The sequence below is a fragment of the Erpetoichthys calabaricus genome, chromosome 13 (genome assembly GCF_900747795.2).
Source record: "Erpetoichthys calabaricus chromosome 13, fErpCal1.3, whole genome shotgun sequence".
NCBI classification, from domain to species: domain Eukaryota; kingdom Metazoa; phylum Chordata; class Cladistia; order Polypteriformes; family Polypteridae; genus Erpetoichthys; species Erpetoichthys calabaricus.
The window spans coordinates 7,140,657-7,166,285 of record NC_041406.2 but is presented as its reverse complement, the minus strand read 5'-3'; the positions used below and the strand labels follow the sequence as shown (position 1 = coordinate 7,166,285).

The following is a 25,629-nucleotide window of genomic DNA, read 5'->3' as shown; positions in this document are numbered from 1 at the left end:
CGCCATCTATTGGTGAAATCTTGAACTCTTCTTCATATGAAAATTTATTAAAAAATAATTAACATGGATTATCTGATCAATTAGTGAAAATGATTACTGATTCATGTATTGTCACCAGAAATGAGTAAGTGTGCAAAATTTCAAGTCATTTGGACAATAGGAAGTGGGTTAAATATCGATTACAAGATTTGCACCAGACAACAAACAGGTGAAGTTAAAATAAGCCTGGTAATAATAATAAATAGCATTGAGTGCTTTCCAGATAATTCGAGATTTCCCTTGAATAATGAGTAAGGCATTTTCTTTTCCAGAAACAAGGGGTTAGCTAATTAAATTTATGCTTTTTATTTTATTATTATTTTTTTTAATGCAGCTGAAATTGTAAATAATACATGCGTTTAAGTTTGCCATTCTGCTCTTATCGTGCATAATGCAGCTTTTTATTTTAAAAATGTCATGATTAATGGGCCATCTAAGCAGCAAGCCTAATTTTCAAATGTGATTCTTCTGAGTCCCAGGAGAGAGGAATAACAGAAGTGTGCTGTACTTTCTAAATGGCAGCATTTTCATAAGAAAAAGCCCGACTTCACGTTGTTAATGCTAATAGACTCCTTTTTCTAGCTACTTAAAGCTGGTGTTGCTGCGCTCCCCTGTGTGCTAATTAGGGTCTGGCCCCACCAGCCCCGGCGTGCCTCGTTTTAAGCAAAGGCTGTCTTCTTCGCAGCCCGCATGTGGACTCTGCTCCGGGCGATCTCGACAGATTATGTTTTTATCAGAGTGTTTTTTCCACGCATGCAATTTCTGCAGTGTTGTCATCTCTAGTGCTTCCCCCAAATCGTGACCACCCTATTGATTTTTTTCAGTTTATGTTTTTGGTATGCAAATCCACAGAATGCTTTATTTTTTTATTTACAAAAGAATAAAAAACAAGCTGGAGTGTACATGACATCCCAGAAATGCGATCCGCTAGGTTGAAAAATATGACAGACCTCAGCATCTCCAGCCACACACCACTCTGACGAATGACTAGAAGTCCAGGGGTCCTTCTGTCACCAGCCTGAAGTGGACAAGGCAGGCCGGCCAGCAGGCAGCGGTCGCTCCGTTTATATCTCAGCGTATCCGCGTGATTGTTTTCCACTTGCCTTTGATCGCCGGTGTTTTTAACAGCAGGCATTGTGAGAGGTTTACAGTATACCTGCGCTAGGTTAGCGTGGAAATGTGCAACGCTCAGTTTTGGCTGACACATTTGTGCAAATAGAGACGTCTTCTTCTGTTCCTGCTGGGAATGCTTTTTAAAATCACTGCAGGTTTCCTTTTTTTTTTTTTTCCTCCTCCTGTCTTCTCATTAAGGTTCTTGAAATTGATCTGCCATTTGAATGCTGGTGGGCCTTGAGGCGGGCGGCACGGGGGGGTTGGAGTAGAAGGAAAAAAAAAAACATTTTCTAGGCAAGATTTTTTTTTGTTTGCATTGTTTTATTGTGAAATGCCACTTTATTAGGGCCACATGATACACAAGTAGAACAGAGGCCTGATCTCCCACTGTGTGACCAGTAGGGGGCACTGCAGCCCCCCAAACGCCAGACACCAGTCTCAGGTGCAAATGTTAGCCTTATTAAACAAATACCTTACAAAGGCTTCCTTCAAAGAGTCGCACAAGCACAATACTCTTTCTTTCTTTCTTTCTTTCTTTCTTTCTTTCTTTCTTTCTTTCTTTCTTTCTTTCTTTCTTTCTTTCTTTCTTTCTTTCTTTTTCTGTTCTTTTTCTTTCTGTTTATTCTTTATTTCTTTGTTTCTCTCTTTCTGTTTGTTCTTTCTTTCTTTCGCTGTTCATTCTTTCTTTCTTTGTTTCTGTTTGTTCATTCTTTCTGTTCTTTCTCTGTTTCTGTTTGTTTTTCTTTCTTTGTTTGTTTGTTTGTTTGTTTGTTTGTTCTTTCTTTCTTTCTTTCTGTTTGTTCATTCTTTTTCTTTGTTTCTGTTTGTTCTTTCTTTCTGTTCTTTTGTTCTTTCTCTGTTTCTGTTTGTTCTTTCTTTCTTTCTTTCTTTCTTTCTTTCTTTCTTTCTTTCTTTCTTTCTTTCTTTCTTTCTGTTCTTTTGTTCTTTCTCTGTTCGTTCTTTGTTTTTGTTTGTTTTGTTTGTCTTTCTTTCTTTCTGTTTCTGTTCTTTATTTCTTTGTTTCTCTCTTTCTGTTTGTTCTTTCTTTCTTTGTTTCTGTTTGTTCATTCTTTCTTTCTTTGTTTCTGTTTGTTTCTGTTTGTTTCTGTTTGTTCTTTTTGTTTGTTTCTTTCTTTCTTTCTTTCTTTCTTTCTTTCTTTCTTTCTTTCTTTCTTTCTTTCTTTCTTTCTTTCTGTTTGTTCTTTCTTTCTTTGTTCTTTTGTTCTTTCTCTGTTTCTGTTTGTTCATTCTTTCTTTCTGTTCATTCTTTTTCTTTCTTTCTTTCTGTTTCTGTTCTTTCTTTCTTTGTTTCTCTCTTTCTGTTTGTTCTTTCTTTCGTTCTCTGTTTGTTCTTTCTTTCTTTCTTTGTTTCTGTTTGTTCTTTCTTTCGTTCTCTGTTTGTTCTTTCTTTCTTTGTTTCTGTTTGTTCATTCTTTCTTTCTGTTTGTTCTTTCTTTCTGTTCTTTTTCTGTTTCTGTTTGTTCTTTTTCTTTCTTTCTGTTTGTTTGTTTCTGTTTGTTCTTTCTTTCTTTCTGTTTGTTCATTCTTTTTCTTTCTTTCTTTCTGTTCTTTCTTTCTGTTCTTTTGTTCTTTGTTTGTTCGTTCTTTGTTTCTGTTCTTTGTCCTTTCTTTCTTTCTTTCTTTCTTTCTTTCTTTCTTTCTTTCTTTCTTTCTTTCTTTCTTTCTTTCTTTCTTTCTTTCTTTCTTTCTTTCTTTCTTTCACTTTATTAGGTATGCCTGTTCAGCTGCTTCTTAACGCAAATAATAAAAAGATCTCACCATCTCACTGCCATCTACAAGCCAGTTATTGACAGCAGCAGCCCCTCATTGTCCAAGCCAGATGTTCATATGTGTATCGTGTTCATATGTGCATTGGGGGGTTTGGTTATTATAAAAGATACACTTTATTTTCTTCTCCTGAGCGTCTTTAAAATTTTAATTTCTCTTTTGGGACAACTAAAGTTTATCTAATTATAATATATCTCATCCATCCATTTTCATATATATGAAAGATTAGCTAAATCGTACAACATTTTCATGCAGTGCTCATTTTTCTTCAACACTATCAGTCATATACTACACATCTATATATCATTTTTTTTGGTGTTCATTAGGAGAACACAACACTGATACTGTCATGTCAATACAACCAATTTAACGTGAAGGCGGCAAACAAAAAAAACCCTTTTATACACGTATTCCGCTAAGAACAGTAGTGGGTCAGTTGTGTGTTAGCACTCGACAAGTCCTGCATGTGGCGCAGTGGTAGCGCAGCCATCTCACAGTAAGGAGATTGTGAATTCGCATTCCGGGTCCTCCCTGTGTGAAATATTGTAAAAATAAAAAAAATAAAGTAAATAAATAAATAAAATTGTAATTATTGTAAAAAAAAAAAAAAAATCCACCATGTACCAATAGCGAGTGGAATGAGCTATGGACAAGGGACTTGTGGGGCCAGGTGGGCTCACCTCTAGTGATACGGTTAATGTTTTATTAAAGACATGTTTATTGCAGTAAAAGATTTCCAACTACTAGTCCCACTCAAAGTGTTCTCCTCCTCCACTTCGAATGCACTTCTCCCCACACTCCTGCCACTTTGCGAAGCCGTTCTGGAAGTTTTCTTTCGAGAGCGTCTTTAGTTGGGCTGTCATGGCTGTCTGGGATGTTCTCAATGGATTGAAATCGTTTGCCTTTCATGGTCATTTTCAATTTAGATTAGCAGCCAGAAGTCGCACAGTGCCAGATCTGGCGAATAAGCTGGGTGCGGACACAGAGTAATGTTTTTATTGTCAACAACAACAACAACATTTATTTCTATAGCACATTTTCATACAAAAAGTAGCTCAAAGTGCTTTACATAATGAAGAAAAGAAACATAAAAGACAAAATAAGAAATTAAAATAAGGCAACATTAGTTAACATAGAAAGGAGTAAGGTCCGATGGCCAGGGTGGACAGAAAAAACAAAAAATAAACTCTAGAAGGCTGGAGAAAAAAAAAAAATCTGCAGGGGTTCCAGGCCACGAGACCACCCAGTCCCCTCTGGGCATTCTACCTAACATAAATGAAATAGTCCTCTTTGTAGTTAGGGTTCTCGTGGAGTCACGTGTTGGTGATGGTCATACAGACTTCTGGCTTTTAATCCATCCATCATTGTTGGAACATCACGGTGCTTTGAGTAGATGGTGGTGGCACAAGCCACCACCAAAAGGACACTGGAAAAGGAAACAGAAGAGAGAGTAGGGGTTAGTACAGATTTTAGAGCCACCACGAATAGTTATTATAATGAATTGGATATACAGAGTATCAGGATTTAAATTACAGTGAAGTTATGAGAAGGCCATGTTACAGTAATGTGTTTTCAGCAGTTTTTTAAAGTGCTCCACTGTATTAGCCTGGCAAATTCCTACTGGCAGGCTATTCCAGATTTTAGGTGCATAACAGCAGAAGGCCGCCCGCCTCACCACTTCTTTTAAGTTTTGCTCTTGGAATTCTAAGGAAACACTCATTTGAGGATCTGAGGTTGCGATTTGGAATATAAGATGTCAGACATTCCGATATATAAGATGGGGTGAGATTATTTAAGGCTTTATAAACCATAAGCAGAATTTGAAAGTCAATCCTGAATGACACAGGTAACCAGTGTAGTGACATCAAAACTGGAGAGATGTGCTCGGATTTTCTTTTCCTGGTTAGGATTCTAGCAGCTGCATTCTGCTCTCGTTGCAAACGATTTTAAGTCTTTTTTGGGTAGTCCTGAGAGGAGTGCGTTACAGTAATCTAGTCGACTGAAAACAAACGTGTGAACTAATTTCTCTGCATCTTTCGATGATATGAGGTCTAACTTTTGCTATGTTTCTTAAGTGAAAAAATGCTGTCCTAGTGATCTGATTAATATGCGATTTAAAATTCAGATTACAGTCAACAGGTACCCCTAAGCTTTTTACCTCCGTTTTGACTTTTAATCCTAATGCATTCAGTTTATTTCTAATAGCCTCATTGTATCCATTATTGCCAATCAGTAAGATTTCAGTTTTCTCTTTATTTAACTTGAGAAAGTTACTATTCATCCATTCTGAGATAGAAGTTAGACATTGTGTTAGTGAGTCAACAGAATCGTGGTCATCAGGTGCAATCGTACTAGAAGGGATGTGTGACAAGGAGCGCTGTCATGATGAAGAATGAAACCGTTATCAACATTTTCTTCGGTTATTGATGCTGAAGGACGTCATCTTCAAATTTTTTCATCTTCAACCGAGTCAGATCCATTATGAAATCGATCAAACCACTTGTAAACAGTCTTAACTGTCGGTGCAGTGTCACCATAAACCGATTTTAACATCTGATGGGTTTCCTGAGCTTTTTGCAATTTGAAACAAAATTTCATCTTAATGCGTTGCTCAACAGTGGCTCACAAACGACTTGAAACTTGTCACAAACTTGGCTCTAGGAAGGACCTGTCAGAACTGCCATTGAATTGTTCTGCGTTGCTCTTGGATTGGTGCTCTGCATCAACATTCACCGCACTTTTTGATCACACCTCGTATATAAAAATTTCCTTTAAATACCTGTTTATCTTTCATCATCACTGGTCTAATGGCCAATCATCTAAAAATGTCTATTCCAATACCCTCCAATACCTAATTTATTTATTAATGAAACAGAATGTCTGTCTGTATGTTCCCTACACAACTCCTCACCCTTTGACCGATCTGCACCAAATTTGGCATAATTGCTCCCAGGGACCAAAAGGACAAGACAGAGTACTTCAGAAGCCAAAGGTTTGACCCTGGGAGTCCCAGTGTTTTTCTTTTTTCGTTTCTTGTGTGCTACACTTAGCACACCACTGCCACCTGCTGGCTCAGAATAAGTATTACAGTCCTACGCCCTTTGACTGATCTGGTGTCATTTTGTTTGACTTCTCTTTGCACCGATCTGCACCACATTTTGCTTATTTGCTTTCAAGGCCTGTATGGACAAAGTAAGGGACCCAAAATTTTGACCCAGGGCCTGCAGTGAAACCAGACTAGCAGACAGAATGACCTGAGCTTAACATTACATAACCTGGCGGCGGCGTGTGCTGCTTCTGTGTGCTGTAATGTGATTAGTAACATCGCAGGCTTTTGCAGGGGGTGTCGTGTGAGGTTTCGTCAAGCGTGGAAGTGCATGCAGTGCAGCACAGTGGAGAATCAAAAGTTGTCATTTAATTCCTGCTTTGTCAGAATTCCTGCATAATTTAAGCATTACGAGCCGCATACCTTGAACTAAAAGGATGAGTCCGACATGACAGCATTTTTGAGTTAGTGCAGTTCTGGAATCCATTCGGACTCAAAATGAGCAAGAGTTCGACTTACGAGACCAGAGACATTGAGACAGAGACAGAGTGGATGACGGATGAGACAGCCAGCCATCCATAACAACACGGTCACCATTTAAAAAAAAACCCACTTAAGCCTTTCCTAAACCCATTCTACCCGGGCAAAGGCGGGTACTTTGGCTAGTATAGTATAAATACAGAAATAAATGAATGCATATTGCTGTGTATTTATATACAGTGGGTATAGAAAAGAACCCCCCCCCCCTTCGAAATATTCCCATGTTGTTTGCTTTACAGCCTTAAACGAAAACACACAAGCTAATATTTTTTTCCAGCTTTACTTACTCAATGCAATCTGTAACATCCAAGTGAAAGATACCACAGCTGCAGTTCAGAAGAATTATAAAGAAATCAAAAACAAGACCTATTGAGATGAATTAAGGATCGCCCCCCTCCTAAACTCAATCAGGTGCAAGTGCCCCCCATTTCCATTGTGGTTACTGGCTTCTTTCCACCTGTGATCAATTGTAATCCTTGTCATTAGTGAAGCTGTTCCTGGAGCATTCATTCCCTTGCTTGGTAGTGCAACTGACAGCAAACAACTATGAGTGGCAGGCCACTTTCAAAAGATCTCAGGGACAGAGTTGTGGACGGACATAAGGCAGGAGATGGGGACAAAAAAATCTCAAAGGCTTTATCAATCCCAGGGAGCACAGTAAAGTCCATCATAAAGAAGTGTTTGGTACGACTAGGACCCCCCCTGGATCTGGCCGTCCCTCCAAACTGGATGGAAGAGCAAGGAAGATACTGGTAAAAGGGAGGGAGTTACAGGATTTTCAATGGCAAAGAGTGGTCATTAATGGTGTGCATGTGACAACAATTTCACAAGCGCTCCACAGTTGTGGCTTGTTCAGGAGGGTCACACTTCTCAAGAAAGGCCACATTAAGGCTCGTTTGAGCTTTGCCAGAATGCACCTCGTAGTTTCTGATGCCAAGTGGAAAAAGGTCTTATGGTCAGATGAGACCAAAATCAAACTATTTGGCCTCAACACCAAACGGTACACCAATGTAGCTCACCATCCACAACATACCATACCTACAGTAAAAGCATGGAGGGGGCAGCATCCTGTTGGGGGGGGCCTGGGGCTCTCGTTAGGGTAGAAGGAATGAATAAAGGATCACCCCCTTCCTAAACTCACTCAGGTGTAAGTGCCCATTTCCATTGTGGTTACTGGCTTCCTTCCACCTGTGATCAATTGTAATGAGTGTGATTAGTGAAGCTGTTCCAGGAGCATTCATTCCCTTGCTTGGTAGAAAACAAGTGACTATGGGTGGCAGGCCACTTTCAAAAGATCTCAGGGATAGAGTTATGGACAGACATAAGGCAGGAGATGGATACAAAAAAATCTCAAAGACTTTACTGAGCTCCTTAGGAGTGATAAAGTCCATAATAAAGAAATGCTTAGTACTACTAGGACCCTCCCTGGATCTGGCCGTCCCTCCAAACTGGAGGAAACTGGTAAGAGAGGCTACCAATGGCCACTTTGAAGGAGTTACAGGATTTGATGGCAAAGAGTGGTCATTGTGTGCAGGTGACAAGAATTTCACAAGTGCTCCACAATTGTGGCTTGTTCAGGAGGGTTGCAAGGAAAGAGCCACTTCTCAAGAAAGGCCACATTAAGGCTCGTTTGAGCTTTGCCAGAATGCATCTTAAAGATTCTGATGCCAAGTGAAAAAAGGTCTTATGGTCAGATGAGACCAAAATCAAACTATTTGGCCTCAACACCAAACGGTACACCAATGCAGCTCACCATCCACATCACACCATACCTACAGTAAAGCATGGAGCGGGCAGCATCCTGGTGTGGGGGGGCCTGGGGCTCTTGTTAGGGTAGAAGGAAAAATGGATGGGGCAAAATCCCATCAAATTCTGGAGGAAAACCTGCTACCCTCTGCCAGAAAGTTGAAGATGGGCAGAATGTTCACCTCTCAATACGCCAACGACCTGAAGCATCCAGTGGCTGAGGGAGAAAAAAGTGAATGTCGTGGTGTGGCCAGTCAGAGCCCAGACCTGAAAATCTGTGGAAGGATTAGAAGATAGCAGACCACCAACACTCACCAGCCAATGTGACCGAACTTGAACAGTTCTGTAAAGAAGAGTGGGGGCAAATATTACACAATGTAGATGTGCAAATCTGATAGAGAAGAATCAACAGACTCAAGGCTGTCATTAAAGCAAAAGGGGGGTCAACAAAATGACATTGACATTGGGAGGGGGGGTGATTCTTTATTCATCTCAGTAGGTCTTGTTTGTGATTTTTTATAATTTTTCTGAGCTGTAGCTGTGATATCTTGGGTGTTACAGGTTGCATTGAGTATGTAAAGCTGGGTAGAAATATCAGTTTGTGTGTTTTCATTTAAGGCTGTAAAGCAAAACAATGGGAATATTTCGAAGGGGGGGATACTTTTCTATACCCACTGTATGTAACTATTTGTATGAGTGCATTTTAAATATTTTGGATCTTTTTTTTAACACTGTTGTGTTTCTTTACAGGAAGAACCAGTTGTCAATCATACAGCTGCCAAAATAGTAGAGAACGTCTGTACGACGGTCTCTTATCACGCACAAGGCTTCCTCACCGGGGAGATTGGACTTATGCTGTGGTACCTCTTCACTCATTCTACAGTCGACTCTTTAAGAGTTACTGCTATTTCGGTGAGTTCACCTTAAAAAAGACAAAATCTAATAACTGAATATTTTGTTATGCTAAAATTCCTAACACCCTTGCAAGAAATAAAGAAATAAGAAGGGTTGAGGCTCTTGATGGCAATCTCTGTATAGTAGAGTTAACGGCAAAAATTGTTTTGACAACAAATGTCGATGGTGCCTTTACAAATGAGAGTCCGTTGCAACACTGAAACAAAATGGTGGCAGAGGTGGTTATCGGGCTGGGTTGACAGAAGGGGTTGGGTTCAGGTGAGCGGAAACCGTAAGAGACGTCAGATGTCCTCCCATCGTCGATCTTCTGGGCTGCAGGCAAAAAGAAAGGTGAGTCATTAGGTGACAGTGCCAAATAGTCGACATTGCTCTGCTATAACTGAACTGTCAGAACGACAACAATTATTTGAAAAGCACATTTTCATACAAAGGATGTAGCTCAAAGTGCTCTACAAGATTAAAAATGAAAAAATATACAGTCATATGAAAAAGTTTGGGAACCCCTCACAGCCTGTATAATAATTGACTCTCCTTTCAACAACAAAGATAACAGTGGTGTGTCTTTCATTTCCTAGGAACATCTGAGTACTGCGGTGTGATTTTTAGTGACGCAGTATTTAGTTGTATGAAATGAAATCAAATGTGAAAAACTGGCTGTACACAAATGTGGGTCCCCATGTCATTGTGCTGATTTGAATGCCTGTCACTGCTCAATGCTGATTACTGGTGTGATGAGCTCGTTAAGCCTTGAACTTCATAGACAGGTGTGTCCATCATGAGATGTAAAGGTATTTAAGGAGGTCAATTACAAGTTGTGCTTCCTTCCCTTTGACTCTCCTCTGAAGAGTGACAGCATGGGATCCTCAAAGCAACTCTCCAAAGATCTGAAAACAAAGATTGTTGAGTCTCCTGGTTTAGGGGAAGGCTACAAAAAGCCATCTCAGAGGTTTAAACTGTCAGTTTCAACTGTAAGGAATGGAATCAGGAAATGGAAGGCCACAGGCACAGTTGCTGTTAAACCCAGCAGGTCTGGCAGGCCAAGAAAAATAAAGGAGCGGCATATGAGCAGGATTGTGAGAATGGTGACAGACAACCCACAGATCACCTTCAAAGACCTGCAAGAACATCTTGCTCTAGATGGTGTATCTGTACATCGTTCCACAATTCAGTGCAATTTGCACAAAGAACATCTATATGGCGGGGTGATGAGAAAGAAGCCCTTTCTGCACTCAGTCCACAAGCAGAGTTGCTTGTTGTATGCCAATGCTCATTTAGACAAGCCAGATTCATTTAGGAACAAAGTGCTTTGGACTAATGAGACAAAATTTGAATTATTTGGTCATAACAAAAAGCGCTTTGCATGGTGGAAGAAGAACACCGCATTCCAAGAAAAACACCTGCTACCTACTGTCAAATTTGGTGGAGGTTCCATCATGCTGTGTGGCTAGTTCAGGGACTGGGGCCCTTGTTAAAGTCGAGGGTCGGATTAACTCAACCCAATATCAACAGATTCTTCAGGATAATGTTCAAGTGTCAGTCACAAAGTTGAAGTTACACAGGGGTTGGATATTCCAACAAGACAATGACCCAAAACACAGTTGGAAATCTACAAAGGCATTCATGCAGAGGGAGAAGTACAATGTTCTGGAATGGCCGTCACAGTCCTCTGACTTGAATATCATCAAAAATCTATGTGATGATTTGAAGCAGGCTGTCCATCATATTGAACTGAACTGGAGAGATTTTGTACGAAGAATGGTCAGAAATACCTCCATCCAGAATCAGACACTCATTAGAGGCTATAGGAGGACAAAAGGAGGCTCAACTAAGCATTGATGTCATATCTCTGTTGGGGTGCCCACATTTATGCACCTGTCTAATTTTGTTATGATGCATATTGCATATTTTCTGTTAATCCAATAAACTTAATGTCACTGCTGAAATACTACTGTGTCCATAAGGCATGTCATAAATTAAAAGGAATTTGCTTCTTTGAAAGCTCAGCCAATGAGAAACAAAAATCCAAAGAATTAAGAGGGGTTCTCAAACTTTTTCATATGACTGTATATATAAAAATTAGGCAATACTAATTAACAAAGAATAAAGTAAGGTCCAATGGCCAGGGAGGACAGAAAAACAAACAAAAAAAAACGGGGGCTGGAGAAAAAAAAACAAAATCTGCAGGGGTTCCAAGGCCATGAGACCACCCAGCCCCCCTAACATTAATGATCTCAATCAGTCCTCATGGTTTTCAGGCCCCACATGGAAGAATTAGACAGTGATGGTCATGTGGACCTCTGGCCTTCAATCCATCAATGTAGGGACATCACGGTGCCCTGATCAGGTAGGTGGTGGTAGTGCAGATCGCCACCACAGAAAACCGGAAAGAGAACAGCAAAGAAAAGTAGGGGCTAGTACGGATTGTGGAGTTATAATAAAAAAGTGATCATTAAATGCATATTCAGAACATCAGAGTTACACTAAAATGAAGCCGTGAGAAAGCCATGTTAAAGTAATGGGTTTTTGCAGTTTTTTGACTGTCATTGGGACCCCACCCCACACCGGTCATACAGTAATCATGGACTGGGTCTCGAAGACACTATGAAGGGTGTGATGAGGGAAGTTTCTGGCGCTGCACATCTTAAATAATTAGATATCTCAGGGTATGCAGGCTGCAGGTGGGTGCAGGTTCTGCATGTGCAACTCCGAGGTTGATTGCTCAATCAGCCAATCACCTCATTCACGTGCAAATGCGAGCAGATTGGTCAAGTGCCACAGTCAGACCTCAGAACAGGTGATTGAAGCGCCTGCCCCCCACCTAAAGTGTGAAAAGGGAAGTCTGTCCAGTAAAACCAAAAGCGAGAACCATGAGTGAGAAGGTAGTATCAGGTTCCTAAACCAGTGTGAGGAAGATGAAGTCAGTAGCCTCACAGATAAGGAAGTATGCAGCACTACAGGGTCTAGATCGTGCCCCGCTGAATTTATAGACAAGTGGGGGTCTGCTGCTGGTAGTGGTGGTGGCCCTCCTTGGGATCGCAAGGACGCTAGGAGAGCACAGTGGAGGATAGAGCGATAGCGTTTTGAGCGTTCTGGCAGTCGGGACGGGAGTCAGAAGTTTGGACCGCATTTGCAGACTTCTCTACCGGTTACAAGACTGTTATGGTAAGCAGGGTGGACAAAGGAGGAAGACATGCTGGGCCCAGGTAGAGACGAGAGAGCAGAAAGTCCCCGTTGACTGTATGGTTTTATTCCATTCTTTTGGTTGGAATATTTATTGAATTTTAAACTCACGGTCAAGTCAAGTTGGGGAGCATGCGCTGGTACAGCGCGTTGCCGCACCCACCACACGACGCAACAACTCCAGATCCCGGTTGGCAACCCCCCAGGCAGACACGCGGTCCAGTCCCACTCTCTGGAAATGACCATCTATCTGCCACAGCCAGGTGTTACGTGGACAACCCCTTGGCCTGGTCCAGCCACTCTGGGCCCCAACAATGAGGATCTTACAAGCCAGATCACCCTCGGGGAAACGCGCCACATGGCCGTAGTGCCGTAACTGACGCTTCCTCACAATGCTGGTAATGTGCCTCATTTGGGACTCCATAAGCAGCACAAAGTCAAACCAACGGGACCCAAGGATTTTCCAGAGAGACACAGTACCAAAGGAGTTCAGTCTTCGTCTCAGGTCACTGGATAGCGTCCGTGTCTCGCAACCATATAGCAAACAGACACAGGTTTTTAGAAATTCTTTGTTGTTCGATGAAGCACTGCACTCAGGACACTTGTTTGGTTTTAATAAAAACACTGAAACACTTTGCATCTACCTTTGCTCAGTGTGTGTGTCCTCATTTGCCCGGCTCATCTTCTGTTGGCTCTCAGAAGCTGCCAATAAGTGCAAAGCTATCCTGGACCACCACAAAAGGTAAGATTGGGTCGCAAGAAAAAAGAATTTTAAGAAACCCTAATTTACTGTGTCATAGGTAAAGGAAAGATGACTGGTTGGTAGCTCCAGTCAGCCGTAATGTGTAGAGCCGCCCCAGTGACTGGCGCACCCCATGAGAGTAGGAGTTAAACCCTGTTACTAATTACCCATGTGTGATGTGATTCAGTTCATTGACTTTTAGTTTCATTAATTTGTTTTATTCATTTGTATTCTTCAGGCGCTGTGCAGGATCTCTCGCCACACTGTCGGTGCTTTCCAGAGTGTGATTGACAAGGTCGGCCTTCCAGCTGTTCTAAATACTCTGGCTTTGGGAATCAGCCGTGTTCAGCAATGCATGCTTACCATGTTCTCTGCCATGTTGCTGTCTGGAGTTCATCTGCAGAGACTCGTCCAGGAAAAGGTAAAAATAAATAAATAAATAAAAAATACGAAAAAAGAATTGTCTTCACTCGTTGAATGTTTTGGAGTTTACGTGTCTGATCCAATTTAGAAGTAAATCCCACCTGTTTGCACTCAACACTCTGCTGCACCACATTTTTGACAGCTAAATTGGGCATTAACTAGGAGTTTGGGTTATTTCTGCTTAGCTGCTTTCTTTGGGTCTAATCATTCCAAAAGATTTTGGGCAGCAGTGCCATGACAGGTGCTCTGTGAGAGAAACCCTGAAGCATCAAGTTAACTTTGCGAACACACACAAAAAAAAAAAAGTAATTTGAGAGTTGGATTCTTTTTGATTTTTGTTTATTCTGTGTGTAACCAACTGATTATACCAGGAGAGATGCTAATTTGATAAGCACCAAGATGCATTACTTCCAAATGGCACCATTTCCTTCCAATTTGATGCACTCAGGCAATTTCCATGATGATTATTGGATTTATGGATTGTTGTGGAGCTGTACAGCAAGAAAAGGCCAGCAAAACAAGCAAGCAAAAGGCAGGCTGGGAAGGAGCCCCGCTGTGAGAGCTTGCTGCACGCTTTCCAATTTTGTTATAATTGGTTTCCATGATTGACATTTGATGCTGATTACATGCATCTGTGTTTACCAGCAAGCCGTGTTCACTTTGTGAAGTCTTAATCAAAGCGATCAATAAAGACTGCAAATCTGTAATGGCCATCGCCGTTCAATTAGCTTTCATTGTTCATGCAGTTGGCTCCAGCGTAATTATTTTAGTATTGCTTGACAATTATTGAAGTAGTAGGGATGCTAATTCAGGTCTTCTGTATTATTTCAGCCATTAGATTAAAATTTACAGGGCAATTAGTGTTTTCCGAGAGACTATATAGATTTTCTGTGATATGAAACACTTTTATTTTAAAAGCAACATTTAAAAATTTATTTTATTTGTATTACAGAGCAACCCGTGACACCTTACATCTTCTTCTTCTTCTTTTGGCTGCTCCCGTTCGGGGTTGCCACAGGGGATCATCTTCTTCCATATCTTTCTGTCCTCGTCATCTTGTTCTGTCTCTCACTACATCCATAAACCTTCTCTTAGGCCTTCCTCTTCTCCTCTTGCCCGGCAGCTCTATCCTTAGCACCCTTCTCTCATTATACTCGGCATCTTTCCTCTGCACAAGTCCAAACCAATGTAATCTCACCTCTCTGACTTTGTCTCCCAACCGTCCCACCTGAGCTGACCCTCTAATGTCCTGATTTCTAATCCTGTCCATCCTCGTCACACTCAATGCAAATCTTAACATCTTTAACTCTGCCACCTCCAGTTCTGTCTCCTGTGCCACCGTCTCCAACCCATATAACATAGCTGGTCTCACTACCATCCTGTAGGCCTTCCCTTTCACTCTTGCTGATAACCGTCTCTCATAAATCAGTCCTGACTCTCTTCACCCTGGCTGCACTCTCTTCTTCACCTCTCTTCTACAATCCCCATTATTCTGTATTGATGTGCTTTATTTTTTTTTGTAATTTTTGGTCTGTGTTTTGACACTAGAGACGAGCATACCACACAACTCAAATGCCTGAATGACCTTTGACGTGGTGTGCCTTGCTGTACGGCCAGTGTGCCATTAGTCATGTGGTCTTTCTGCCCTTGACCTAACGATCTCCCCCCCCCCCCACACGACTGCTTTTCCTCTTAGTGCACCGCCTGCCCTTCCTTTCTGTTTTGTCTCGGTAGAGTATTATATTAGTCCCCTTTTGTACTGTTTATCGTGTCGGCTTTATCAGATTGCCTCAACTCCTAAAGACTTACCACTGTTTGTAAGCTATGATTCTTTAGCACTTCTACATCTGTAACATCAGGCAATTAGACAGTGAAAGGACAAGCAGGAGTTAAATTACACATTTCAATAATGTATTATTGTTAATAGTCATAAAATAATAATAACGCAGCAAAGTATATGTGAATATTGGCAAACCATGCATCCTGATAAATGCTAGATGTGTACTTTCAGGCAGCACACAGACTTGTAGTTACTTCCATGTCTCTGGTCGAGTCGTCATTTTTTTAGTCTGTGTGGAGGATGGCCGGGACACTCCTTTGACACTAGATCCGGGGGAGCAGCCATGGGATCCACGCTACGTCCCCCGGAACACTTGGTGGCAGCCACCCTGGGTTGCATTGGGGCCACTATCCCGGAACACTGGAGCTCATCCCTGTTGGGCTCCGTGGCCACCGCCAGGGGGAGCTGCAAGGCTTCCTGAGCCCGTGTGGGTGGTAACGCAGCCACACCCGGAAGTGCAGCCTAATTTAGGTTAATTGCCACTTTGTGAGCTGGGGGGCTGATCACACCCCTACAGGTTAAAAAAAAAAAAAGACGCTGAAAGACCACCTTCACATTGCTCCCTTGCTTGATAGATAGATATTGATGGGGTTACTTGCGGCTGATCTATCGTGTGGAACTTTGCAGACTTAAAAGTCCAAACAGCACCTGTCAGTTTTTGATTGATTGTTTGCCTTTCTTTCTCTCTGTCCTTCCCTGCTCCTGACGCACACTCCTTTTGAAGAGGAAGATATGTTTGCATTGTTTTAATTGTGAGATGGAACTGCCATCTCCGTTAAACTTTTGAAAAAGAGACCTGTTTGTTTGCAGTGTTTGAATAAGCTGGTGCGATACTCCATCCCACATACTGCCTTTTTACACCTGCCCTCAAGTACTGAATACCATTTATTTAGCTGAAGTTTACCAGCTTGGTAGTTTTATGTTTTTCCTGTGAGGGAATGTCTCATAGGCTCCAAGTCCAAACACGGTCACCCTTGCCAAGCTGGTCAGATGCGAATAAATCGAGCGCTATCGTCAATGCTTCTCCTCCTCAGTGAATTGAGCACAATCGTGAGAGCTGGCATTGGGGGGTTGGGGGGGGGGGGGGGTTGTCGGTTGTCCAGAATTGGCTGTGATCCACCTGTAATGCTACCGATGTGAATCGAGCGTGATCTTTGGAGCATTTGGGGGTTTCTTAGATTTCATCCGGGGGCTGCAGTAGCCCAACTGCAATGCCACCATGGCCCACAGGTTGGCTTATAGGTAAACTGTGGGGCAGATGGTTGGGTACCCTACCCAGCCGGGACGCCTGGAAGGTCCACGGGAGGGACAATGCCTCCCCTGGGCCACGAGAGGGCAGCCACCCTGGTCTGCATTGGGGCCACGGGAACAGAGCTGGGATACTCATCTCTGTTGGGACCCATGGCCACTGCCAGGGGGCACCCGGACGATTATGGAACCCTGGATGACAGCACTTCCACCACACTCGGAGTGCTTCCAGGTGCTCATACGGCACTTCCGCCACACCAGGAAGTGCCGCTGGAAGATCGTCACAAAGCACTTGAGACACATCCAGGTTGTGATAAAAGAGGCCACCTCCCTCCAGTAGATGAGCTGGAGTTGGGAGGAAGAAGACAGAATTTGGGAGGAGAGGAGTAAAGGCGGCAGAAGTATTGAGAGAGACTGAAGAGACTGGGTGTTTTAGGCATTGTGGTTCTGTTTATTATAATAAACGTGTGTGTTTTGGGACATTTGGTGTCTGTCTGACTGTGTCCGGGGGCTGTCTTTCCACAGCTGTCCTAATATGTCATCCAGATCCTTCTTAAAGTTTGTCAATGTTTCTGCTTCATCTACATGTCATAGTAGTTTTTTTGCAACTCTTTGTGTGTAGAAGTGCCTTCTGACTTCACCCTTAAATGTAGCATGAAGTACCAGTTCATCGGAACAGTGCTATAAGTGTCAGATCATGCGTTTTCAAGGTATTCGATATTAGGGTGAAACCAGAGGTGGTCTATGATTCTTGCGGCCAAAACATTTATTTTCTAGTTCACAAAACCTGCTTTTTGATTACATTTCATCTCCTGATACTTTTCATGATCAAATTCATGGTCTCTCTTTTTCGGTCAGTTTCAGGGAAAGTTGTTCATTTATTTATTATTATTATGTCACATCTAGAACTTGTATCCTGTGTAATACAGCCAATCCTTATGAATAAAATAGAAACTGAAGAAAATATGAGTTTATATATTTATACTAGGAGGTTCGCCCTCTGCTCGCTTCTCTCACCAACCTCCCCGGCCTGCGCTACGCGCCAGCAACTTCACGTCTCTGCCACTCGCGTTGTAAAGAGGGGGGCTGAACGCACCCCAAGGAGACGTGGTTGCTCCTCCAAAACCCCCTCTTATACGGTGATACAATGGGAAACAAATACCGTTTTCTTTTACCTCCTCTTTGCTCGATCAACTGCTGGCTTGCTGCTGCTGCCATGGGATCTGCATATTGCGTGGTGCTTCGAACATTTAAAAGCCTGCACAGTAGCTGTCTTTTCTTTTTGTCTTTTATTTCTGGCCCCAAATCTCTTGGCAGAAAGTCTCGTCTCGTGGGACATGAGTTCTTGATATTTTTTAGTTTATAATTTAAAAACGGAATAAGAATCTGAAAATCTAACAATCAAATTAAAGTTTGATAAATGCTGAAAACAATGATACCAAATATACTGTATATATGTAGGTTTTAAAATAAGCCCGATTTAAAGCGTGATAAAAAAGTCACATAAAATCGTTGCACAAAATCATTGCACTTTTAGGCTTAGGATATTATAATATATATATATATATATATATAATAGAGAGAGAGAGAGAGAGAGTAGATATTGTTTTTACTCTCTGTGTGGGGGTTTAGGATGCCCTGCTATTAGAATACATGAAGATAAGAGGATGCGTCTGTCCATTGAGCTTTGTCTGTTTGGCTAATAGCTGAGATGTCCCAGAGTTTCATCCAAATACATGTTGAGTAAAGTGGAACCTCGGTTCACGACCATAATTCGTTCCAAAACTCTGGTCGTAACCCGATTTGGTTGTGAACCGAAGCAATTTCCCCCATAGGATTGTATGTAAATACAATTAATCCGTTCCAGACGGTATGAACTGTATGTAAATATATTTTTTTAAAGATTTTTAAGCACAAATATAGTAAATTACACCATAGAATGCACATTGTAATAGTAAACTAAATGTAAAAACGTTGAATAACACTGAGAAAACCTTGAACAACAGAGAAAACTAACATTGCAAGAGTTCGCGCTATAGCCTTACAACCCGATCGCTGTATAAACACTTTTTTTTAATGAGTTTTAAACACAGGGGGAAAAAAAACAAATCCAAACTTTATTTAAAAACCAACCACAAGCAACCAAGAAAGTAATATTGCAGGAGTTCACGCTAATAGCCTTACAACCCGATCGCAGGGAAAAAAAATGAACATTTGAAAAATCCGTAACTTAATAAACAACCAAGAAAAGTAACATTGCAACAATTCACGCTACAAACCGAAAAATGAACTTTTAAAAAATCCATAATACAAAAACTAACCATAAACCACCAAGAAAACTAACCTTGCATGAGTCGAGTTCTGGCATGAAGTGAGGAGGAACTGGTTGGAGAGGTGGTTACAGTGCTTAGAAGCCATGGTTAACTGCAAAAGCACACGAAATGCTGTAGCGCACAAAGAGTTCACAGGTAAAGCACGCACATCTGACTGAGAACAATGAACAGGGAGAGGCTGAACACGTGCTTAAATACAGTAAACGGTGCGTACGAACCGGAAGGTGAATGAAATAGAGCACAAAGAGTTCACAGCGAAAGCACGCATGCAAGTGCAAGCACGTACGTCTGACCAAGAACAATGCAACACATGCGGAAATCATCGGCGCGCACAAACCGAAAGAGAAACTGGCTTGTTCGTATACCGAGTGTGTGGTTGTGAACTGAGGCAAAAGTTTGGCAAACTTTTTGGTCATAAACCGATTTGTACGTGTACCGAGACGTTCGTGAATCGAGGTTCCACTGTATCTCTAATCTGAAATGCCTGGAACCAGAAATATTTTGGATATTTTCAGATTTTGGAATATTTGCCTATGCATAATAACATATCTTGCAATAATCCCTTGTAGGGAAATGCTGCCAAACCAGCTAAGTGACTTATCACATGTATAATAATTTATATCCCTGAGCCATTATTAGAATGGGCATTGAAGTGACAAACACTTTCAACCTCAAATGTGATGAACTCTATTTCAGTTTCCTTTTAAGAGGGCCAATGCTGCGTATTCGCATTGAACTACTTTTTTGGTTTTTCGTCCGTTTATATCGGCTCTCGGGGAACTGGCCTGCAGGTCTGGAATATCTGCCATACCTCTATGGTGGATGCCATCAACTGACTGTCGAGGCACTACATTTAGTTTTAGTTTAGTGTGTGAGCGCATACATAAAATATAAATTGTTTTTGTCAACATAAAAAGATAGTTTGCAACAGTGTGCTGTTCTTCTAATGTACTCGGAGCACTTTACTGGGCTCATTTTGCAAATAAAAGGTCACCTAGTGAGAGTGACGCTGATTTTGTTAACCATGAGTAGTGATATTCCATTTATGCACAAGTCATCTGTGGTACCAAGAGGAGACTGCCTAACATCGTGGTACAATGGCATGAGTCACCCCGTGATTCATTTATTTTGAGGCAAAGGAGCTTCAACAGGAGTGACAGCAGTGACATTCCATTAGCACTCAACTCTTCTGCAGTTTTGACCTGCCGCACAAGTGTTATCATGTCGTTCACTGGGGTTACGAGCTCGTCGACTTTGTTTTTGGGGCTAAGTGGTACTTGATGCTTCACGGGGTACAGCCCCAACAACCAAACCTGATCATCTGCCGCATGTCTCTTCCTTGAGGTGCTCAATACTTCACATGACTGTTCCCTCTGGATCATCGTTTGTGTTTTGTTGGTTTGTGACACTCTTGAGTTTTATAGGGACTCGTCCCCATTCCTCTCTGAAAGAAAACAATGTTAAATCCGCACATACTGTTTGTTATTCACATCCACTTGTTGGCGTATGCAGGTTTTCACGCTCGAATCCAAGCAGAATTTTATAAAAGAGAACCCTGGTGTGAAATATTCCACTTGTGGCATCATGTCGGCACTCAAAAAGTTTCACATTGTTGAATTTCTGATTAAGGATTCTCAGCCTGGACTTTTTAAAAAGTTATTCTTGCTGCAAGGAACATACAGTAAGGGTTAGAGGTATTTCAAGTATACATCTGTGAGGCCAAGCAGAATCTTTAAAAAGTTATACTCTTATGTATTTGGGATTTCTTTTTTCATTGTAGAGCACCGTTTGTAACGCACAGTTTCTGTTTTCCAGGATTTAGTTACAAAAGTCATTCGATTACTTGAGGGTCCTTCGCCAGCCATTCGTGCAAAGGCTTTCCTTGTGCTGCTGCAGGTCTTAATGAATAACAGGGACATGCTACAGTTGTGCTGCAATTCCAGGTAAGGGTCTGAATTTTAGTTCAGTAGTGGAAATAAGGAGGCTTGTTATAGTGTGTGTGTTATCGTGTTATCTGATTGCTTGTGTCGTGCACCTCATACATGTCATAACCTGTTAGGTTTTTTTTTTCTTAATGGGGGAAGAAGGAAAATTGTTGAAGCAAGCTACTGCATACAGCCATTATCTGTGGCCTCTCACATGTCTCACAGTCCATCTTGCACCTTGTGTATTCAACCCTAGGGACCTCTGATGGCTGGCAGCTCACTGACTGGTTCTTTCCTTTCTTCCAAACCTTTTCTTCAGCCCAGTTTTACCACCAATAGAGGCCTTCCTTTTGTGCCCATAAGGGATGACAACTTAACAAGGAATGGACAGTTTTGTTCTTGGCTATGCTAATAGCAGTCAGACAAAGAAAGAAACACTGGCTTTTATGTTTTCACTTAAGTTATTTATTTGCATCAGAGCTAATAACAGAACATATAAGACAATACAAAGAATTATACAACCCAGGTGGGATCTGGCTGTCTCCATTCAGTCCCAGATGACAATTCCCAAATAGCTTTTTTACTTTAGATACAGATTGTCATCTTCTTCTTTTGGTTGCTCCCGTTAGGTGTTGCCACAGCAGATCATCTTCTTCCATATCTTCCTCTCCTCGTCATCTTGCTCTGTCACACCCACCACCTGCATGTTCTCTCTCACCACATCCATAAACCTTCTCTTAGGCCTTCCTCTTCTCCTCATACCTGGCAGCTCTATCCTTAGCACCTTTCTCCCATTATACCCTGCATCTCTCCTCTGCACATTTCCAAACCAATGCCATCTCATCTCTCTGACTTTGTCTCCCAACCATCCCACCTGAGCTGACCCTCTAATGTCCTCATTTCTAATCCTGTCCATCCTTGTCACACCCAACGCAAATCTTAGCATCTTTAACTCTGCCACCTCCAGCTCTGTCTCCTGCTTTCTGGTCAGTGCCACTGTCTCCAACCCATATAACATAGTTGGTCTCGCTACCATCCTGTAGACTTTCCCTTTCACTCTTGCTGTTACCCGTCTGTCACAAATCACTCCTGACACTCTTCTCCACTCATTCCACCCTGCCTGCACTCTCTTCTTCACTTCACTTCTCTTCCACAATCCACATTACTCTGTCCTGTTGATCCCAAGTATTTAAACTCATCCACCTTCACCAACTCTACTCCTGCATCCTCACCATTCCACTGACCACCTTCTCATTCACACACATGTATTCTGTCTTGTTCCTACTCTTGTTCCTCTCCTCTCATATCTCCACCTCTCCAGGGTCTCCTCAGCCTGCTCCCTACTATCGCTACAGATCACAATGTCATCAGCAAACATCATAGTCCATAGGGACTCCTGTCTAATCTCGTCTGTCAGCCTGTCCATCACCATTGCAAATAAAAAAGGGCTCAGAGCCGATCCCTGATGTAATCCCACCTCCGTCACTCCTACCGAATACCTCACCATGGTCACACTTCCCTCGTACATATCCTGTACAACTCTTACGTACTTCTCTGCCACTCCCGACTTCCTCATACAATACCACATCTCCTCTTGAGGCCCCCTTTCATATGCTTTCTCCAGGTCCACAAAGACGCAATGCAACTCCTTCTGGCTGCATCTGAACTTCTCCATCAACACCCTCAGTGCAAACATTGCATCTGTGGTTCTCTTTCTTGGCATGAAACTTTACTGCTGCTCACTAATCATCACCTCCCTTCTTAACTGAGCTTCCACTGCTCTTTCCCATAACCTCATGCTGTGGCTCATCAATTTTATCCCCCTGTAGTTACCACAGCTCTGCACATCCCCTTTATATCCACTCACTTTCCAGGATTCCATTAAACAATCCGCTTAAAAACTCCACCTCCATTCTTCCACAGGTATGTCGTCTGGACCAACGGCCTTTCCATTCTTCATCTTCTTCATAGCTGTCTTTACTTCCTCCTTGCAAATCCGTTTCACTTCCTGATTCACTATCACCATATCATCCAACCTTCTCTCTCTCTCTCTCTCATTCTCCTCATTCATTTAGATACAGATCATATATCTTTAATTGAAAAATGAAAAGAAAAAGATTTCCTGCCTAAGGGAGACCTCTGTGAAATGTCCAGTTTTATTTTAGAAAGGCTTCTGGCAAGTGTTCACCTTTTAAAAGGCAACAACTCGGCTGAGCTCTTTCCAAAAGTGTCAGAAAAGCAGAAGCTGAACTGAATTTTCATTTTTTAAATGAAATAAAATTAAAATACATTAAAGAAAGAAAGTTGTCCTCGATTAGGACCTCTTTGAGTCAGGAACCAGGCAGGAGGAAACTTGTCCATTGTGCCTTTTCTTCTCTTGTCAGCATTTTCTGCTACAGGAAACTACTAAAAGACGATTCCCTGGCAGAGGTTGTCAGCAAATGGTCACAGAATACAAGCAAAGAGCTATATTTATAGATAACTGAATTTGCATACATCTTCATGTAACATTTACTCTGATTGGCTGAAAGGCATGAGGTGTACTAGCGGAGAGCATAGCCAGCTTTCATTCCCAAAATAAAAGTCTCACTTCTGCTCTATTCTTGGTTTCTTACAATACTTTCCAATACTTCTTGAGTTCCTGTCTGCGTGACATCTGTCAAGTCTTGCTGGGTACATGAGAGTCAGCCAACTTCTTGAACCATCACCCAGGACCTTCTTATTCTTTGTTGTTCACTTGACCTTTATGTGGGTCCCTGATATGCTTGAACAAGTTCTTGACCTTTATTAACCCTTTCTATACTACCTCTAAGACAGATGTTATATTTTAACGTAGAAAGCATAACCAAAACACTTTATGCACAATAATTATATTACCCCTAAATGACTATGTGAAACCTAAATCTCATTTTTCTTCCACAACGGAAACCGAACTCAGAAGGGTTTTTCCCACTTGCGGGGACTTTGTTTTTAGGAATCAATGAGTTCTGTGGTCCCTGGCCACTTTAGTGTGTTGCATTTCCATCACACAACAGGATCTGTAACTTTTGTACAAAATATATGGCATGTAAAGGTTGAAGATTAAACTGTTGATGTCATTTCATTATGTAGCAATAATGCCAAAACAATGGAGAGAGATGGAGGTGGTGTTTGTTCTTGTGCTGTATGTTATTCCAAATGCATAGATTGGGGTTTCGGAGAATTGATTTAAGAAATTAGTTGACAATGTTAAAAATAGAGCAAAAATATAGAGCAATCATGCTGTCTATAGAGTTATCAGGCTATCAACCTGTCAGCTGTCTACCTGTTGAGCAATCGAACTCTCTGTCGAGCTATCAATTTATCAAGCTCTCTGTCAAGATATCGAGCTAATGAGTTTTCTGTCTATTGAGCAATCGGGCTATCAAGTTGTGTACCTATTGAACTCCCTATTGAGCTGTCAAGCTGTTTACGTATCGAGAAATCGAACTTTCTGTCGAGCTATTGAGCTGCATGTGTATCAAGATATCGAGCTATTAAGTTGTCTATCGAGCAATCAGGCTATCAAGCTGCGTATCGAACTCTGTTGGGCTATCAAGCTGTTTACGTATCGAGCAATCAAACCCTCTGTCGAGCTTTTGAGCTCTCTGTATGTCAAGCTCTCTGTCAAGATATCGAGCTATTGAGTTGTCTATCCAGCAATCGAGCTATCAAGCTGTGTATCAAACTCTCTGTTGGGCTATCAAGCTGTTTACGTATCGAGCAGTCGAACTCTCTGTCAAGCTGTTGAGCTATTTATCAAGCTCTCTTTTGAGATATCAAGCTGTCTACCTGTTGAGCAATCAAACTCTCTGTTGAGCTATTGAGCTGTATGTGTATCAATCTATCTGTCAAGATATCGAGCTATTGAGTGGTCTATCGAGCAATCGGGCTATCAAGCTGTGTATCTATTGAACTCTCTATTGAGCTATCAAGCTGTTTACGTATCGAGAAATCGAACTCTCTGTCAAGCTATTGAGCTGTTTATCAAGCTGTCTACCTATTGAGCAATCGAACTCTCTGTCGTGCTATTGAGCTGTATGTGTATCAAGCTCTCTATCAAGATATCGAGCTATTGAGTTGTCTATCCAGCAATCGGGCTATCAAGCTGTGTATCTATTGAACTCTCTGTTGGGCTATCAAGCTGTTTACGTATCGAGCAATCGAACTCTGTTGAGTTATTGAGCTGTGTATCTATTGAGCTGTCTGTTTATTAAGCTCTCTGTCAAGATATTGAGCTATTGAGTTGTCTATCGAGTAATCGGGCTATCAAGCTGTGTATCTATTGAACTCTCTGTTGGGCTATCAAGATGTTTATGTATCGAGCAGTCGAACTCTCTGTCAAGCTATTGAGCTATTTATCAAGCTCTCTTTTGAGATATCAAGCTATCAAGCTGTATACCTATTGAGCAATCGAATTCTCTGTCGAGCTATTGAGCTGTATGTGTATCAATCTATCTGTCAAGATATCGAGCTATTGAGTTGTCTATCGAGCAGTCAGGCTATCAAGCTGTGTATCTATTGAACTCTCTGTTGGGCTATCAAGGTGCCTACGTATCGAGCAATCGACAGCTGTTGAGCTGTCTATCAAGCTCTCTACTGAGATATCAAGCTATTGAGTGGTCTATCAAGCTGTCTGTCTATCGAACTCTCTCAAATTATTGATCTGTCTATCTGTTGAGCTGTCTATTCATCGAGCAGTCAAGCTCTCTATCAAGCTATTGGGCTATCAA

The 25,629-nt window shown here is 41.7% G+C and overlaps 1 protein-coding gene across 1 annotated transcript in view; it reads left to right on the top strand.

Annotated features, from left to right (window-relative positions):
* Positions 1-25,629, top strand: part of ulk4 (unc-51 like kinase 4) — a 499,390-nt gene that overhangs the window by 177,850 nt on the left and 295,911 nt on the right. Inside the window, exons 20-22 of the mRNA XM_028817917.2 lie at positions 9,023-9,184; positions 13,348-13,530; positions 20,769-20,896. Coding sequence (XP_028673750.1) covers positions 9,023-9,184; positions 13,348-13,530; positions 20,769-20,896 — 473 coding nt within the window. The remainder of the gene's footprint in view (positions 1-9,022; positions 9,185-13,347; positions 13,531-20,768; positions 20,897-25,629) is intronic.